The sequence below is a fragment of the Larus michahellis genome, chromosome 6 (genome assembly GCF_964199755.1).
Source record: "Larus michahellis chromosome 6, bLarMic1.1, whole genome shotgun sequence".
Taxonomy (NCBI): domain Eukaryota; kingdom Metazoa; phylum Chordata; class Aves; order Charadriiformes; family Laridae; genus Larus; species Larus michahellis.
In genome coordinates this window covers 34,086,826-34,106,637 of record NC_133901.1, presented here as the reverse complement: position 1 = coordinate 34,106,637, position 19,812 = coordinate 34,086,826, and the positions used below count along the sequence as shown (strand labels likewise).

Genomic DNA, 19,812 nt, shown 5'->3' with positions numbered 1-19,812 from the left:
CGTGATTTCTTTGGCACAGATATTAATTAAGAAGTGTGTGAAAAAGAGCAGCCACACAGGCAAGGGATGTTTCGGGGTGAAGAGGGGAATCCGCTTTTACCCTTCAGAAACATTTGACTCAAGAAAGGTGAGCAGAGGACAGAAAAGGGCGACAAAAAAGAAATTACAGTTATGTGTCTCTAACCTCCTTCTGTTAAAACGTACGACAGAATTCTCCCTGACTTTGCTCGCAAGCAAAAAGAAGAAGGTATAAGACGGTTGTTACTAATGGATGGCATCAAACATAACTGCATGCTTAGTTAAAGTAAAATTAGAAACAGTTAAGAAGTGCTTGTCGCAGAAAATCAGGCTGTAATTTATTGTTCTAGCACCAAGCATTTTCGGCAGTTGTATTTTCTGTCCTTTAGAAAAAAAAATAATTGCTCTGTTAGTTAAATATGATACCCATTCCAATTAGTGTTAAGAAGAATTAATCAAATTAGTGTCTATTCTTGAAGAGTTCAGGTGAGTAGAATTAAATGAGTAGTTTTCCAAGTTGAAATTTTAAAAAATATTAATAAAGTACACGCATAGAAATGATACAATTTTTTATTGTAATAAAAATTATTAGAATTTATATTTCATTATTATTCAAATTTTTATTGTAATAAAAACCTCCTTAGTAGGAGTTGTAAATGCATTTGCTTTCATCTCCTGCATTCATTAGCAGTTGCTAAATTTTTTCACGACATCTGAGTCATTTTGAGAAGAAACTGATATTCGAGTGTATTCTCACTCTTCTGCCACTGACAACAACTTTGATGGTCCTTGAACATGGACTAGCAAAAACAAGTTTATGACTGAAAGATGTAAAACTGCATATTATACGTGGTTGAAATCATTGTTATTGGATCTCAGAGCGAACCAACATTTTCTGATTATGACTAGTGTCATGTTATTTGTCACAGCAATGCCATGCAGTCACTGCTGTAAAACGTACACAAGACTTCCTGCATACTAGGACCCAAACTTGCCGGTTTTTCCCCTGTACCTCAAGGAGATAGCAGCAATAAATAGGTACTAAATGTGTAGCAGTGACGTTAACTTTTAAATTGGTTTCTTATGTACATTCCATTATCCTGAGGGAAGGAGAAAGTGTTTATTTTAAATTAAAGTGTAAGATTGTTGTTACTGAAAAAAGAATAGACTTTGAGCCAGTGTTTTCTTTGTATTAACAAAATTAGGCATTCTAGAGGTACGGCAGGGACTCTGTTGATTAACTCCTAGCTTCTTTGGTTTTTTCTCTTGATTCTTATCTGCATGTGACAGATTTTGCTTCAAAACCGAAAAGTCAAAGAATTCTATTAGTAGTGGATGATTTGGATAGTCAAGTCAGATGTTTCAAAATTCCCGGACCACCTTTTCCATATCAGTCACCGTGTGTGTGTGTGTCTATGTTTAATACGAACTTCTACTCATCCTTCTCCAGGTCCCTTATTTTTGTATCCCTTCATGGGACTATCCATGCTCCTAATGACCCGTGTCAGTTCCCGCACCCGTGGACAGGGCTGCTGTAAGTCCGAACATGGTTTTCTACCAGGGCATTTACTGTGCTGTCAATACGTAGAGGCAGTTGTCAAGGTTTGGTTCTCCGAGTGAGGGGAGATGCTTAAGACGTTGCACAGGGGATACATGAGATCTGTAAAGCAGCAGGGTGTATCAGAAGAGAAATAAGGACAACCTAATTCCTAATAATGGTTGGACTCGATGACCTCAAAGGTCCTTTCCAACTATGAAGATTCTATGATTCTATAATTCAATGAAGAGAGAATAAGAAGAAAAAAAACCCCACTTGATCAGAGTGAGGTAGGATCCATCTTCTGCTTTCATATCATAAAAATGCAACTCAAGTTAACGGTGATGTATTTCTCATGACTCTTGTCAATTGTGTAACCATTATGTACCATAAATTGGTATAGATCACGGAAAGGGATATCTAAGTCACAAGTGAAGATAACTCACATTGTGAGCACCTACATTTCCTTTCCCATGTGAAAGTGATAAAATATGGCAAAGTTCTCCTTTTTTTGAGGTGACCTCCTTGCCCAAGCATTGGAAGTGTTAAGGGCAGGCAACCATTTGGCACTCTATTTGATTGCCTTCATATAGTAGCAAAAAGTTATGTATAACACAAGTTTTATAGCAGAATTTACGAGATACCAGTATTATAGCAGACTTTCAGAGAAAATAAATCACATTCATTAATTATATTTTTATATTGTAAGCACAAATGTGTGTTTAATTTGCCTCAATGGATACCATAAAATTCTCCAACAAGGGCCTTCTGACGGGCTGGCAGAGGATGCTGCTTCTGCAAGCCTGGATTTTGGAAACACCAGCGCTGTGTCCATTAGCGGGAAATGTCTTTTTTCTGGTGTGGCAGAAGGAGGAGATATTGTTGGTTGAAAATAAGGGTGAGATTTATGGCAAGAAGCTGGTCATTGCGAGTTTATTTGCATTGGAAGCAAAGGGGAGCTTAAGTACATCATACTTGAGTTGAGGTAACGACTCAGCTTCTGGGTGCCTGTATCTATTTCAGCCTTTTACATCGGAAGGTCAGAGTCTGGAATTCCATCTAAAGCCCAAGTGCCAGACAGTGGTTTGGTTTCTGTTACCGTTTATTCATGCATCCATTTTTGAGGAAAGTATCATGACAGAAATCGAAGACTCATCCTGAAACTTTTCCTTTCTCCTAAAAGCTCAAGGTCAAAGCCGTTGGTGGCTTTAGCAGAGGGTTTGGATGACCACCACACAGTTCTTTGTTATGTTCCCATATCTTCAGTTTCAGCTTCCTGATGTTTCCAACACATTCCTGAGGCTGGGAGGGCAATGGCACCAGCGCGGCTGCACCGGTCAAGAGATGTGTCTGCCAAAGCTCTGGGGCAGCTTCACAAGTGGGCAGGTCTTTCTGGACTCCCTGGCGCTGCTTTGACCCGGCTCCTCTTGTCTGTGAGAGGTTGGAGACGGCCTTTGCTTTGTCCGGTCGCCATTGGTGGAATAACCACGGGAAAAGATCACTGGATGGGTGGGTTAATTGCAGTAATGGGAATGGCCGGTATTTAGATCTTGATATGGCTCAAGCAGTTAGATGTGATTTACAGGGCATGCCTGCTTTTATTTGCCATTGCTGTAATTACATTCGTTAAGCATAATAATCGCAGTGGCAGGCACTTGCCAGCAGTTACCGTTTAGTGGCAGTTTAAGCTAATATAATTTTTCCTTTTCATCAAATAGGAAATAGAGAAGATGAACTGAGAGACGTTAGCTAGGAAGTACTAATTACAGGTGTTTACCAGTGTAGATACTAAGGAGGTTCAAAATTACTTTATAATCTGGGTTGAAATTCACTGTGTCTTCATTTCACAGAGTGTATGGGTTACAATAAGCAAGAGGTAAACAATATTTTAAGTTTTTTTAAATGTATCTAGTTTTGCAATAGTTCAAAAAGAAAAACAGTCTGAAATGTTGGAACAGCGCTGGCATGAATAGGGAGAGGTGCTTCTATGGCAGGAAAGGATCAGCGGCTCTGCTAGCGCCCGGATCCTCACCTCCACGTCATCCCGCCACACCAGGATCCGCGGTGGCCTCTTCCAGCAACGGCCCAGGCCAAGGCGGGTGTCCCGGTGCCCACAGCCTTCCTGCCCAGCTGCGTCCCGGCACTTCCCCAGAGGGAACCGGGGGCTGAGGGGCAGATTCTGCCCCGGGGAATGGGTGTCCTGCTGACACCCCCTCAGGCTGTGGCATCCCTCCGGTGCTGTCTCATCCTGGTGTTTCCTCAGTTATTCCCAACTAGCGCTCTGTCTTTCTACGTAAGAACGGCTCATTTTTGATGAATGTAATTTATATAATAATGAGACGATAAGCTTTATGGCCCTATGCAAAAACTATGGCTTCCAAATTAAAAAAAAAAAAGGTAACCACAATTAGTTCCTCTTTAAACAGTACTTAATGATTTGCTCTAGTCATTAATTTTTAATATAGCAATTTATGTAAATTGGTTTTAGACAAATTTGTCACAAATATACTGCTGAACTTCTGCATGTTTAACTCCAGTTGCTTAAATCATTGTGTACTCTGTGGCTTGAAGAAAGTTTCCCCCCTCCCACCAAAGCCCAGTTCTTCCCCTCTTGAAAAATGTTTTGTGAAGCAAAAAGTCACTTTCAATTAGAATTAATTTGGTTAATGATATGCCATATGCATTATTCTATGTGAATATGATTGTTTTAGGGTTAGTGTCATCTGAAGGCTGCTAAGGACTAATGTCTCTAAGAAAAAAATGGCACTTTTTGACCGAGGCTTTAGTCCTTGCGTCTTAAAGACCGTGTTTAGATTGCTAATAGCTCTGCAGGGAACGTGGAGCTGTGTTAAATACCATTTCTCTTGACAAGATAGTGGAGGCTGATTATCGCATCTCAAATCCACAGGCAATTTCCCACCACCGTGTTTTTTAGCCTACTCGTTCCCCCCAAAGCCTATCCAAGATACAGGATGCCCCGATGGGATCGGTTGAGTCCCGGTCGGTGATGTGATGCCAGGCCAAAGGGTGGGCAGAGCCGTGGGGGTGGGAAGCTCCAGGACATCCGGATTCCTGGTTATTTGGGTTTTCCTGTCACTCTGCGACCACTGCACTGGGCCTGCGGTGCTGGGACAGCAATCTGGATAATGGCTTTAATTACAGTTCTGGTGTGCTCAGAAAAAGGCTTCAGGTGTTGGACAGTCCTGATGGGGATTGGTGTTGCAATAACCTTTTATTCTCTTGCTTTTCCTGCAATTCTCTTTTTTTTTTTCCACAAGTTTCAATGTATATAAGAGCCCATTTGCATGATGAAAGGCCTTCTCCTGCTTTTTGTTATGAATACGTTAATTAAAAACAGATGTAGTGCTCATAACTACTAATTTATGAATTTTGTGGTTTGAGATTTGCTTTGCATTTCATTCTATTAGAATTAGTTCCTTTGCTTTGCCACTGGTATTTTCATGTAACTCCTGGTTTTCCCCTCAGAATTAGTGCCAGGCCTCCTTTAGCCACAAGCACAATTATTTTCAATCTGCTCTATAAAAATAAGACCAAAATCAAGACAATCTTTAGGGAAATTACTGGCGGGAATTGACTTTTTGCTATAATGGTGCATTATTAGCCCTTTCTTTTTAAACATTTTTTTTTTTACTATATTAATCTCTCTAGTTTTGTTTGTTGAAGTGCATTTAAATGAGGAAATATCAGAGGTGCTAAGTCAAGTACGGAAAGGGAGAGTTTTTTCCTAAATTACTGCTCAGTTTATAAAGGTATATTTTTGTCCTGAAAATGTTTGCAGAGAAGGCAGCTTGCCAAAATAAATGCCAGCGAATGCCAGTGTTTGGACCTGTGTTTGATAGAAGAGGCTCACACTGAAGCCAGCAGAGCGGGCTGATGGTGGTAATGGGAGCCGGAGGGGCTGAAATGCAGTTACATCCTGAAGAAAACTCTGTTCTTACAACACGGTTGATCAAATTTTGATTTTGGACCTGCATTTTGTGCCCCTTTCTGATGGGCTTCATAACGTAACTTCGTCCTTTATTGCTCTTTGAATATCTCAAATGTACAGAACTGCAAAATAAAACGAAGCCATTTTTTGCTACAGGTTTTTACCCCGATGACACACAGGAGAACAGGAATTACTCTTAACCATAATCCTTGAAAGCAGTCTATCTTAGGAGTTGCATACTGATCTAAAGCAATTGATAAAACACGTCTAAAATTCCCGGTTATGGATGTGTGTTACATATAGAGAGAATACTGGGATTACTTTTTTGCCCAGATGCATTTCTCCATGTTAATCTCCAGTTATTTTCTATTCATGCCCGTAACCTCTAGATTTCTTGCGATATTTCCTTTTCCCTTGGGACGACAAGTAAATCTTCAGAGTGGCAAGTTCTATAGAAGTGACGTTCAACCCTAGGCACCCTGAGAGGGCTTTCTGCTGTGAAAGACAAAGCGGTCCCTTCTCTAAGTTTGCTTTTGCGTGTTACACAAGAGAACAGCTTCTGTGTAAAAGTGAACTGCTTTGCCAGTCACAATCTTGTATTAGTTAAAACAGGATTTGCAAATCACAGAGAGTCATCTGCAGGGGGAAAAACTTACTTGGTAGAAGTAAAAATCTACTTTGAAGCCTATTTGCAGTGACGGCAGCGCACCCTCAAACACGCACAGCTGCTGTAACATCTGGCCTCTGACAGGAAGCTGCTTGCCCTGCTAAGAATAATATTGCAGCAATTCCAAGCACGCAGGTAATTTCTGTCAAAGAACATACCTCTAGATAATATGTTGGCTTACTAAACATTTTACTATAAAAAACAGTACGATTGTTTTCCTTTGGCCATGTTCAGAAAAACTCTACTACCCGTTGGGATTTTTTCAAATGTAATATTAGATTATTTCAATTAGTATGTTATTTTCTAACATTTTTAAGACTGTTAGTCCTGCACGTGCCTTCCAGGGTAAAGTACTCCCGCAGGAGCTGGAAGAGGTGAGGATTCCTGGAGTGTTGGCAGTGCTGGATCATTCCCATCCCATGGCGGATCAGCTGCATGGTCTGCACTCTCTCCCAGCACACTCACATAAACCTACCATATCGAGCAGTAACTGCTATTGGCATAGCAGGAAAATGCTATAAAATCAACTTTTTTTTTTCAGAATACAAGTTTGGGAACACCTCTTCCTCAACATTTTTTCCCACGAGACAGCCTATCCAATTTGATCCATGTTTCCACACCATGGCACCATTTTGTCACCACTGGAGGAAGAAGTGAATAATTCTCACTTACTTTTTTTCTCTCTACTACCTGTATTTCTCAGAAGTCCCTGTGGAGCTGGGGCTTACTTGGAGCAGGCTGGGCAGCAGTCAGCGATATGCTTAGCAGAGTCCGCTCTTTTCATCTTTGTTGTAATCACACCTAATAAACAATGCATTTAAAGCATACATTAATTAATCTTTGGCTCCTTGCAACCCTTGTGAAAGGTGAGTATTTGACATTTCTGAAGTCTGCACACTTCCACGGGGAATATTGTAGTGCGAGGCACAACTGTGTGGCCACACAATCACAGCATTACGTCCCCTCACCCAGAGAGACTTGTGAAAGCAATGCCATGTGGCAGTGACACTCTGATACTGTCACCAAATTGCCCAGGGGCTGACGTGTTTGGTGGTGGCTTGTTTGGGATGAGCATTAAAATCTTCATGAACTGTAGCTCCTGAAGCTATTGCATAATCATGAGGCGATACATAAAAATATCATTCTCAGCGTGAGCTAAATTCAAATTAGCTGCTTAGAGTTAAATGCAATTGTTAATTTTAAATGTTTTCCAGTCTCCCTAGCAGGGTCAGCCTTAATCACGAGCCCGAGGATGCTAACGGGGTATGGAAAACGAATGGGACTGGCCGGGTGTTTTTTTTTCCTTCTCCCTCGCTTAGTGCCACTAAGCAGATGGCAGGTTCAACTGTTTCCAATTAGATGCTGGTACATAAAATAGCTTTTAGAAGCAGACCATTTTTGCTAGTAGGAATTTACAGATTGTTGAACATTTTCAGTTCTGAAGCCACATCTGCCGTTGTACTGTTTTAGAGGCGGTTTTGCTTTGTGATTCACAGTCGCTTACGCCAGTGAGTTTGTTGTGGCTATTGCAGTTTTCCTCTTCTTTTTTTTCCCCTGTATTTCTTCACTCCTGTGCTTTTTTACATGGTTACCTGTCTTTAGCACTTTGGAGCTCAGGGTCATCAGCTTGTTTTTGCCGCAAGCTGCCGCAGAATTCCATCGCTTTGCATCTCCTGGCATCTGCTCCTCAAACTCACCGTCCTTTACAGACCTCTTCCCACCGAATTCTTAGCCATAAGAATTTGAATGGCCGGTAGGGACAGCTGCTGTGTGAAGTGCTCAAACGCAACCCAAGTCTTGTGTTAATTAATTACACCAGAAAAAAACATATATACCAGGACAAACTGTAACTGGTTACAGAGGCACCACTAAAGGGATCTCTGTCACTGACAGTTTTCAGCTCCTATATTTTCATCTCTTGGCTTCCAGACATGCAGTTTGACTCGCCTCTAGTGAGTCCTATATATTCCCGTACTCAAGCTATACTTTTTTCCCCTCACAATCCTCCTAAAGCTGTAAACCAAACAAAACAAAGTACCCTTCTGCTCCCTCTCTGTTTTAAGGCAACTCATGTGTTGAAAGCACTTTTTGTTGGCAAGAGAGCAGCTGTACCCTTCATCCCGTTGCCTCTGCAGTGCTGGGCTGAATTAGACATCGCTTATCTGAGAGGGAACCCGGCGCTGACAGCATCCGTCTCTTTGCTGCCTCTGCTGTGCCAGGAATTTTTACGTTTCTTAATGACTTGCTGCGCGTTTTGTTGGCAACCCATGGATAGGAGATGTAGTCACCGAGGACACTTGGCTTATTGGTCTTTTTGCTCCAGGAGAGATAGCTGCCAATAAAGTTGTAAAAAAAATAACTGTTAATGACTTTGCAGTAAATACCCTCAATGTTAGAGCAGCGTATTTCAGCTGATGCCTGGCTGGTGTGGTGTATTATTATGGTGGGGTTAGGGAGGACACCAAGAGTTGCGCCTCTTTCCCCGTGGGAGAGGACAGGTAAGGGCTGGAGGCGGTGCACAGCAATGCCAACAAAACACCATTTGTGTGGGCACACTTACCTTCAGTTCCAGGAGGGCTGAATTTGGCCCAGTAGTTCCTAAAATCCTACGTATTTATCCGTACTCAATCATAGCAGAATTTAGGAGACATCTGTATTTCTTGCACATAACAAAAGGAAGATATACTGCTGTAATATTAAGATTAACTATAGCTCTTTCTCTTCTTTGACAGTCATAACGCAACTCTTGAGATGTCGTATATCTCTTCCTAATGAAGTGTCAAAAATATTTACCTTCAGGACAAATTACAAGAATAGCAAACATTCTTACTGTGTATTAAGGAAGTCGGTACGTTAGTGTCGGCAGCTCACAGGCTCTCTCTGGTGGTCCTGCAAAGCTGAATGTTACGCTGAGCGTCATTAGGTTTGATCAAAGTATAAATAGCAGTGGAAAGGGGGGAAATGGGAACAACAAAGTTAAAATATTTGAAATTGAAATCTGATGGTTTTCCCAAGTTCCTCAGGTCATTTTGCACCTGGCTTTGCTCGTCTGCACGTAGATGGTTTCTGGGATGGAAATAGCCTGAGCTGTAATGATGCCGAGGCCATCAGTTTCTCGGGGGTGCCACTGAGTTCTCAGAACTTCTGAAAATCAGCTTGCAGCCTGTCTACCAGCTTTGGGCATCTCAACTGCAGGATTTTAGAGGCTGCATGCTTAAAATTCAAAATGCCTCTTTCACTGGAGTTTCATGCATTAAACTCAGCTGCGAGACTTATCGTACCATTACTTCTGAGCAACTACACTAGCCTGACATTTTTTCAGAACGGCTGACTTTATTTAATGTCTCTGCCTGCAATATTGATACCCTAATTTGGATTCAAATTTTGGCTGTCCTCAGTTGCACACATACACAAGCGTGAAATACTGAAGGTGAAGTTGATTTCTGTTGTTATTGAAACAAACTAGTATTAAAAGTCATATCTTTCTATTGAGATAGAATTTGCTGATATTAAAAAAATGATAGGCTTACGGCCCAGCGGAACCAATCTAATAAATCCATTTTAAGAATGAAATTGGCTTTTTATTGAAAGGGCGTAGTGCTCATCTGGCAGGGCACCTCCAGAGAGCCTGCGGCAGTTAGCTGGACAGTCGCTGTAAATCCCGTCTCGCTACGGTGAAGTCCCCAAAGGAGCCGGATCAGATAGTGCTCTGCTACCTGTGCCTCATGTGCTGGAACACATGCTGTTACAGGAATTAGTCTTTTTTCTCTTTTTTTTTTTTTTTTTTTTTTTTGTCTTCCCCAGCTCCATTACCAACATGCAAAGTTGAGTGTGGATAAGCTAGTGGGGTTTGTCAGACCAGTCTTTTCTCTGTTGTTCATGGCTTTGAACTGAGCTGTGTTGTACAACCTGTATTTGCCTGGTCTTAGATGCACCCACGCAGTGACTTGTTAGCTATGAGGCAAAGAAGTGTTTATTTCTGAAAGTTGGCTGCTCTGCATCACCATGAAATCCTTTCCAAAGAGGTTTCCTTCTTGTCTCTCGAGCAGCGTGTCGGTGCTCTTCCGGTTGGATTGTCCCAAATGTTATCCCTGCTCCTACAGGCAAACGCTTCCTGATCTCTTTTTTGAGTACATGGAGGATGTAAAGCTCTCCTAGAGAATGTAGGCAAAATTGATCCAAAAAGCACCAACAGAAGCTACTTTGAATGTCTCTGTAACCTATAGTTTGATAATTGTCAAGGATGTTCTATTGCTGTTATGCTGGTTTTAAAAGTTTCTTTAGTAAGAATAATTCTAGTAGTAATAGTAATCCCGTGGAATCTTTCAGTTGTCATTTTAAGATTTCCTTTGCATTTGGTTAAGAACAGGTACTTGAAATGAAATATTTGATATTTAGATGTGTACAGGGTGCCCGTGCCCAAGCAGGAGCCGAGGGGTCTCTGTGCGGGGAGGCCAGTGCTGCCCTGGGCTGGGCACAAACTGTTCCAACAGCCCCACACCCAGGCACAGCTGAGGTAGGGTTTTAATTTTTGTCTTTCCTTCTCTTCATCCAAATCTATTTTACATGGCAATAAATTAATTTTTCTCAAGTTGAGTCTGTTTTGCCTGGGTCGGTGACTGATAACTCCCTGGCGTTATCTCAACCCATGAGCTTTTTTATCGTATTTTCTCCCCCGTCCTGTTGAGGAGGTGGGTGAGAGAGCGGCTGGGTGGGCCTCGGCCAGCTGGCCAAGGTCAACCCACCACAACACGCTAATTTGAGAATACCTCAGATGAAACAGTGGTGGGAGTAAGTGTCCGATGAGGTCACTGCTGTTGGCACGGTTGCTGGAGCAATGAAGGTGACCCCTTGTGCAGTTTGGGCATTTATGCACTTCTTAGAAGGGCTGGGCTGAGCTCGGTGCTGAGCGCTGGCATTTAGTGCTCCAACAGTGATGGCTGTTAGCACTTGCCTATCAACCTGATTTTTAGGTCCAGCCACTTCCTCACTTCCTTGTGCCTTCATTTATTCATTCCTTCTGCAATTTACTTGTCAAAAGGAAAGCCAAAAATGAGCCTGGTCCTGAAAATCTACCTGTCAAGCTCCTGTCTGCTGGCTCGGGCATGTTTTGGGGCTGCAGTTACCTGTGCCTGTTGGATAGCAGGAGTGCTCTGGAAAAGCTCATCACTGTCTTTACCTTTTGACTGACAGAATAGGGTAGATTTCAGAAAGCTTTTAACCTTCCCCATCTTTCGTAAAAATGCTAATAAAAGACTTTGAGATCACCCAAGAGGTAGTAATCTAAATTTTAAAAGCCTTAAAAAAAAAAAAATCATAGAAGTAGAGAACAAAAGCACTTCAACACATTTTATATTTATGCTTTTCGTAGCCAAGCCAGATAAAGCTTTGTCAATTTAGAGGAAAACAAAACATTTAGAAAGGATGCAAGGACCATCTTAAACAGTCCTGTCTCTGGGATGAGTGGCAGCCAGTGTCATTGGGGGAGTCATCTTTTGGGCAGCTGCAGCATATTGGTGTGCTATGTGAAACATGTTTCCTGCCTCTAGCTAAAGCAGCCCAGGTGTTATCGCTTAAGCGCTGTGTAGTTGTATCTCTGGACTGGTAGCAGTTGGAGCAGCATGGAAAGCACACACAGTTTTGAGTACCTGGATCATTCGTCTGGCACCAGTATCTCTTGATGGTGCACAATGCAATCGGTGTGCTGCAGAGACTTGCTCTTTGTTATCTCCTCATTGGTATTCCCCTCAAAATTAGCAGAAAATAAAGACAAAAGAGGAGTTAGTAAAAGTTTCCACCTTATAGATCTTGTTCGCTGACGGTGAGGAAGCAGGTAATGATGATTAATGGTCATCTGTTGAAGGCTTAATGACCTTGCACAGATAATGCTTTTTTAGATGGCAGTGGCATATCCTGGTAAGCAACTCTGCTCTGCCATAAGCCCTGACTAGGCTGTGATTATTGTTTTTAAGTCCTGGTGAAGTATGGATTTTACACAAAGACCTGCACGTTTTTGAAGTTAAGGGTGTTTTTTCCCCCAACGTTAGCTTAAGCCACAGGCTGAAGAAATTGTGCCAGTGTTTTGATAAAACTCTGCTAATAGGTGCTGAGATGTCCCAGGTGCTGAGGCAGTGCTCAAGTCTAATGAGCGGGCAAAGGTACAGGCCGTAATTAGCTACCATCTCGCTGACCCCTTCCTAGACGGGCCACGTGAAAACCATTATAACGGTCCTTAAAAACACTCCCATCTGGGTATGGGTCCTGTGTTTTGAACGGGAGCATGATCGGTGCGAAGGAGTGGATCTGGAGAGGCCAGAACGGGGCTAGGCAGAGGTGTCGGGCACGAGGCAGGCCAAATAACGTAGCTCCCGGGGCTGCCTCATCAGTGCCGGGCCTGCGTCCGAATTCTGCAGTAGCTCAGCTATGAGAGAATGCCAGGGCAGCTCCGTGTCCCACGCTGGGTTTGTACATCGCGTCCATGGTGCAGCATTGCAGGAATGCCAGTCAATCTTTTTATTTATTTATTAATTGGTTTATTATAATTTAAAAAAAAAAAAGGATTAAATTACTCCAAAAATATATGTGCTCAACCAGTGAGGGTGCAGAATATCGCTGAGAAGAGGGAGAATGTTCTTGTTTTGTAAGTTTGTGAATGCGTTGCTGGGGGGTTTTTTCTTTCCTATTTAATTATCAACAAGAATTTGGCAGTGGAGGTTTCTAGGAATTAAATTGTTCTTACCTGTTCGGTTTGTTGCAGTTTTGAAAAGTCCATTTATATTTTTCTTCTTTTTTTCTTTTTTTTTTTTTTTTGAGCAGTTTAGTGCCAACACAGGAGAAAGAAATTGCTGGAAAAGCAAAACTGTATGCCGCAAGGTTAAATGAACCGCTTAAAGTAGTAGTAATATCTGCTCTCTGGGATCTAATGTTTTAAACGTCAGAGTGGAAGAAATTTGCTGGACCAACTTGCAACTTTATTTAAAGGACAAGGTTAATGATTCTTTGCATGCATGTTTACTTTATTTGCCTTTGCTTGTTTTCTTTTTCCTATTAGGCTGATGATAAAGACACTGGGAATTACAGTGCCATGCAATACAGACTCATCATTCCTCCAATCAAGGATGGTAAAGAAGGTTTTGTGATTGAAGCTTACACAGGGCTAATAAAAACTGCTATGCTGTTCAAAAATATGAGAAGATCCTATTTCAAGTTTCAGGTCATTGCAACTGACGATTATGGAAAAGGACTGAGCAGCAAAGCAGAAGTACTTGTAAGTATGAGCCAGGCATTATCGTCATGGAATAATTCCTGAGGAAATTCAAACACTACATGAAGTTTATTTCCAGGCAGACCTATAGGAACGCCATAAACTGTGTGTACTTAAATCTTTTTAAGTCACTGAAATAAACCTTTTTTTTTTTTAACCCAAGAGCTTTTGTGACCATATGAAACGTGTTCATGTTTCATGGCAGAGCCCTCATCTCAGTTAGCACACTAGACATGATGTTCAGTATTTTATTTATTCAACGAGCCATTGTTAATGGTTCAATTTCGATCCTAATTGTTTGCATTAGACATGGACCCTAGGTTATGTTCTGCGTCTTCTGGACCCAGACGGCAGCAAAAAAGGTGCTGGTTTTGTGCGTTACAAGTATAAAGCAGATCACACCTGTGTGGTCGGACACAAGTATTTAGAGATCATCTCCACCTGCTCTCCAAGCCAGCCAGGCGCAGCCAGCTCCCACACCGGAGCTGTGAAGCAGCGTTAGCATGGGAGGAAACCCCGGTTAATAAGCCAAGCTGAAGCTTCCTGACTTGGGCTGTGCTCTGTGTTAACATCAGCACCCAGCTGCTGGGGCAGAGTTAGATGGGGTGTATTGAGGTGCAGGAAACTACCTGAGCAAACAGTCCCTGAAAGCTGCGAGTCAGTTGACTTAGTGGGGAAAGCCGAGGTTGCCATGTCTTGTTTGCTCATGTCTGGAAGGGAGACACAATTTTGGGCTGAGACGGTACTTTTTAAGTTTTCAGGGAAGCGACGTTTCAAAAATGGCACCGGCTTTAGGCCTTGAGCTCCTGTTTTTGTGCCGAGGAAAGAACATTGACTTAGTCCAGTCACAGAAACCATCAAAGCTAAATTTCTTTAAAGCCTATATAACGTGATGGATTGGATTAATATTAGCATAATGTCATAGGGATGAAGTGCATTATCTAGTTCATGGGAACGCTGTCAAATGATACAGATGATAGCCATAATACTTGGTATATTGAGTTATACAGGAATTCAGCAAATAAACATAATGTATGATGTCCTCATGCTTGACCTCCCAAAATGATAGGGCATTCGCATGCAATTTATGCAGTAATAGTATATTAAAATATAGCCAGAAGGTATCGACATTAAAATTAGAAAGTGAAGTATGTCTCATTAATTTATAGAGGTATCTTTAGGTTGTCTGAGTGAGTGATGACTGCTCTAGTACGGTGTTTTTGAGCAAGATGTGAAAGCTTAGAGTAGCTGCAGATACAATTACAGACTGACACCATCCTACCATGAAAGTTTGGGTTTGCTCTAAGCGTGATCCATATGTGAAGATCCTTTCTAACTAGACTAAGCTGTTCCTGGGCTTCGTGATTTGAACAGAATTTATCCTGCTGACACTGTGGTCTCAGGTGCTGAGACAGGGAGGTGTTAATTCCTTTCAATTCAAGCTCAAGGAGTGCACATAGATAAGGGAAATGAATTTAATTACTCTCGGGCAAGAGAATAAGATGTGGGGGAAGAAGGTAGGATTGCACTGGAAGGAGGTCTAGGGAGAAGATGTGGGGCAACACCAGAGGGACAGTACTGCAAAGAACCTGAGCAGAGCAAGGTATCCTCCAAAATTTGAGCCAGGATGCTTCCTCAATGCTGCACAGCTCTGGGAGCAGCATAAGCTGCCGACTGCACCGGTAAAATGTTTTCATGCCATGGGGGATGGTCCATGTGAAGGATACCAGTCTGTTCCTGATGGTGGGGACTGGCAGGATGGCTCAAGTTAGACATCCCTAGGTCTACGGTTTGGTTCCATGTGATGGGATTTCCCTTTTTAGCCTCTGTGAGAGAAAAAGAAGAAATAACAAATTACATTTTAAAGTAAGTTTGCTGCAAGTAAGCACTTAAAGGTACTATGTAAATGTGGGCAGTGAATATTCACTATGATACGATCTTTAATCAAACGTTTATTGGGGTTTGGGGGGGTTCCACGGCCCATTCCTCATTCATCTCTCAGCATAAGCTACTGCCGGGAATCCGTTGGTGCCGTGTAACGAACAAGACTGTTTGTGGGCTCTGCCTTGCTTGATTTAAAAATTGGAAAGTGCCTGGTGAATGAAGCATGGGATACAAAGGTGTATCGCTTATGTGCTAGTGGTTATCAAGAATCATATGCTTTCCCTGCCTCTGCTGCAAGCTTCCAGTTTGTGCTAATTTGATTAAACCTGGAGCTTCACTCGTTTTTAGCAATGTATTCTTCAGATACTTATGGACATGAGACATCTGAACACGCTGACTTCCAGCCCTGTAATTTAGGCTGGTGCCTGCTAATTAGCATCATGGGACCTGGCTGTATTTTTGCTCAGTAGACTGGAAGTAGCAAAAGCTTTCTAAGGAATGGTGGGTCGGAAGATCCCTGGTAACTGCCCCAAAATGCTTCCAGAACACAGTGATGCCTCAGGAAGAGCCTTTGCTTTCACACACCCTCCACTTCTGCCCCCAGCATGTTTCCATCTCTCCTCGAGTGGAGGGGAACAGTTTCTCCCTACAGCTTTTCTTACAATGTAGTTAAATTGGACTCAGTTCCTCAACTCAATGCTATTTTAAATAATTGAAAAATGGAAGCTTTTACAAGTGTGGATAGCAAGCAAGTTAATGTTACTATGGAAACCTTAACTTTTTCTTGATTTTTTTGTTCGACAGCATTGTTTTACTATAGCTTGTCATGAATGTATGTTTATTCATATTTTTGTATTCGAACAATTAGTCATAATTGTGATTTCCTTGAATATCAAAAGAACTATTGCCTTTTTTAAGTGTTGCATTTATGCAGTACTCAGTACCTAGGTGCAGAGTGGTTGCTTGACTTGGCTAATATAGTTAATTCTATTACGCTGTTTGTTGCTTTAGAGTTCCTTTCAATGATCTTAGTCTAAAATTTATTTTGAGTTCATTATAATTCTGTTTTTCTTACACAGTAGTCTGTACGTGCTGATCAGTGCATCTGATGACATTTCAAGAACATTTAAATATTTAAAGTTGAATTAAGCTTCAAAGCTGGTGAATCGGTGTTTGATGTGAAAGTATATTATGGCTTGTCTGCTGAAGGGCTTTACAGGGCTCAGACTTCTCTTTTGAAAATCAGGGGTTGTTTTTTTTCTTTCAGAATTGAATCAGCTAACACTGATTTTTAAATTTATTGGGTTTAACATTGTCCTACTTTTCCAAATTTAATTCCAGAATCCTCCATAGGGAGTATAGGTTTGGAGTATAACGTTTGCTGTCATGCCTATGTGGACGTGAGGCAAGTTTTAAGAAACGTTTTATTTTCTCCACCGGTACGGGAAGTAACTGTTCCGTTCACAACCCAAGGGGAGCTTGTCTGTGCTGGTGGAGAAAGAGCTATTACAAATGCAAAATCATTTAAAAGGGAGGAAAAAGCATGCAATCATTTTACTGGAAGGCAGCCTTTTCTTGGGATAAAAATAGCTGGAGGAGACTACATCAGGAGATGTGGAAGCAGAGTTTGCCAACTCTGCTGAATTTGACGCACACGTGTAGTTCCTTCTGCTCCCCGACCATCCAACCTGTGGCTGAGAAACAGAGGAGTTACGTTGCTTTTGCAGCAGAAAATGCTAATGTGAGAGATTTGTTCTGAGGTCAGTCAGTTCTTTCGTGGAATTCTAGATATTTATTTTTTTTTAAACAAAGCACACAAGTGTTGAGTGCATTAAACAGGCATTTTCCAGTCCTTTTAAATAAAAGTGCAATGGTAAAATGCACATAGTTATGCAATTTTATGGCAGAGAGAGATAACCTAAAAAAAAAATTGGAGATTAAAACACTCAAGACTTCAAAATAGATGAACAATTTCCTTTGAGATTTTCTAACAAAGTATCATTGATTTAGTTTAATTAATCTGGTATTTGCGTTTATGTTGGTGCAAACTGCATATTTCCAAGGTTGGATTTTCCTGTCAAGTCATCAAAAATACCAAAATGCTTATAAGTGAATATGGCACGTGGGAGATCCGTGATTCTGTAAGTACAGTCTAAACTACGAAGAACAGGTTTTGTAGTCACTCTCTGAAAAATCTCTAATTCTGATGCAGTCCTGCAATTACAGTTCTAGTTAAATCTTTGCCTGCTGTTTATTGGTTTTGGCTACCAAGCAAAGCAAGATTTCCCAGCTCTCTTATTTGGAATTAAAATGAGAAATCCGTACATCAGGGCATGGCTATGAAGGGAGGAAAGTAATTATTCCATTCTTTTTTGTTTGGGGAGGATGTTATGCATGGGAGTGCCAATTCAATTTCACTCTTTTGTTTCCAGGTCTCTGTGGTCAATCAGTTGGATATGCAAGTCATCGTCTCTAATGTTCCTCCCACCCTTGTGGAGCAAAATAAAGATCAACTCATAGGGTAATACATTTATTTACTCTACAAATATCAGACAATTCACTGGTTTGTGTTTAGATTCCACAAGGAGGGCTCCCTTTATGCCATGACCCATTTTTTTTGCCAAAAGACTTGAAAATGAGCAAGCGGGTGTTTTGACGAGGAGCACAACTGGCTGAGTGACAGCACTGCACTCCCCGCCCCCAATCCAGATTTTCCCCTTCCCCTGGAGAAGGCAGAGGTACAGCACTTCTTTGCTTGCACATCTGCCCGCTTTGCGGCCTGAAACTAGGTTCCGAGCTGCCCCTAATACAGACCGTAGTGGAGCCTCCAAACTGCGAGCGCAGAACCTGCATCTGTCAAAATCCAGGCTGTGAAATGCATAGAGCACATCTCCGAAAGGCTGTGGCATTGTGTCTCAGTGAGCCATATTGCTTCACTGCTGTTTTATTTGGGTGACATAGCTGTAAGGGAAAGCAGAATTTAGAAAATTTATACTGGTACAATTAATGCTACTAACATCATTACATAAAATTTTAATTGCAAAAAATTGGTAGCAGGGTGTCATTATTCAGGCCTAGCAGGTATAAAATGTTGTGATGGACGGTGGGTAGTGGGAAACATTAATGCTTTGCAATAGAAGTGATGTATTTTATCATACTGGAAGCCAGCTAAAATCCTTTTGGTAAAAAATGTTTTAATAGCGCTCATTCACCACAACATCATCAGCTTCCAGGAGTCAGGTTTTCACTTTTAGCTCCTTTTTGTAAGACAAGGACAATTTTTTATACTTGGTGTCATTAGGTATATAACCATGAATTAGACCACACGGGAAAGAAAATACTATAGGAAACTGTTTAAAAACAATCTTTGTACTTTTCTGTCACTTTAATCAGTGATGAATGGCATTTCTCAAATTTTAACATGTCCGTTCCATCCTGAGAGTTGTCATGCCTTACTTCTCGGAAATTGAAATACCTTAGAGTTGATGATATAATCGCTCACTGAAAAAGAAGTGTGTTGTCTCCAAATGGCTCGCGTCTTCATTGGGCTAGGAAAATATATCGATGAATTTGCTTCTGGAGATTTAGGAGATGTCCCACGTTTCTCTCTCTGTTTTGAGCCAGGTGTAAATTAGCTCTGATAGATTCTAAAGTCAGAAACACTAAGTTTTTCAGGCAATAGTCTGTATTTATAGGAACTCCATTTCCTAGAGCTAAGAATAATAAAGAAGTCTGTTGCTTACCACTTAAGATCTAGCTTTCCAAAAGGGTCAGGTGTTGGTGTTGACTGGAGAGATGAAGAAAGATATATATTTTAGTGACAGTAATAGGAAAAGTTAGCTTTTGCTTTGCTAAGCCTTCAAGTTCACCTCACCATGCCGCGCTGTACAATTTTCTCCTCACACAGTAATGTGTAGCCTTCCTGGGCATCTGTTTTGTTGAGTGGAGAAGATGAAGATATGTTCAGTACTGTGTTTCTACATGACCTGGCACGGAGCTCGTGTGAAATTGGACTTAGGCTGTGTTTGAGATCTTCCCGGTTTTGGACCGTCCTGCAGCCAAAGGGGCCACCAGCAAAATGCAGAGGGCTCTTACAGAAGGTGGTTTGAAAGCAGGGTAGGACAAGCCTGGCTTGAATGAAGAGTGTCAACTGCATGACACGCGTGTTGTGGGACCGAGGGAGTGAATGCTGCAGTGGGTGGCACGGCAGGAATGGCAGGAGCAGGTACCGTCTCACCCTTGTGCATCCCTGCAAAAATCTCCTTTTGCAAACGCAGGAGCAGCTTGTTTCCAGCCCCCAGCAGGTCTCCGCGGTGTTCAGTGCCTCAACAATAAATCGTACCATAACCATACCCTCACTCCTCTCCTCCAGGGCCCGGAGCTGGCACATCCTGCCATGGTCTTGGAAAACGGCCCAGAGCCACATTCCTCAGTCTCCGTGCTCCAAAAAACTCTTTTCTGCCAGGTTGGAGGCTTCTAAAACTTGTTTCATG

General features: G+C 41.8%; 1 protein-coding gene across 22 annotated transcripts in view; it reads left to right on the top strand.

The window, feature by feature from the left end:
• PCDH15 (protocadherin related 15) overlaps positions 1-19,812 on the top strand; it is a 799,343-nt gene that overhangs the window by 733,937 nt on the left and 45,594 nt on the right. For all 22 annotated transcript variants that reach the window (XM_074589898.1, XM_074589897.1, XM_074589896.1 and 19 more), the window contains 2 exons: positions 13,223-13,438; positions 17,752-17,840. In XM_074589898.1, coding sequence (XP_074445999.1) covers positions 13,223-13,438; positions 17,752-17,840 — 305 coding nt within the window. The remainder of the gene's footprint in view (positions 1-13,222; positions 13,439-17,751; positions 17,841-19,812) is intronic.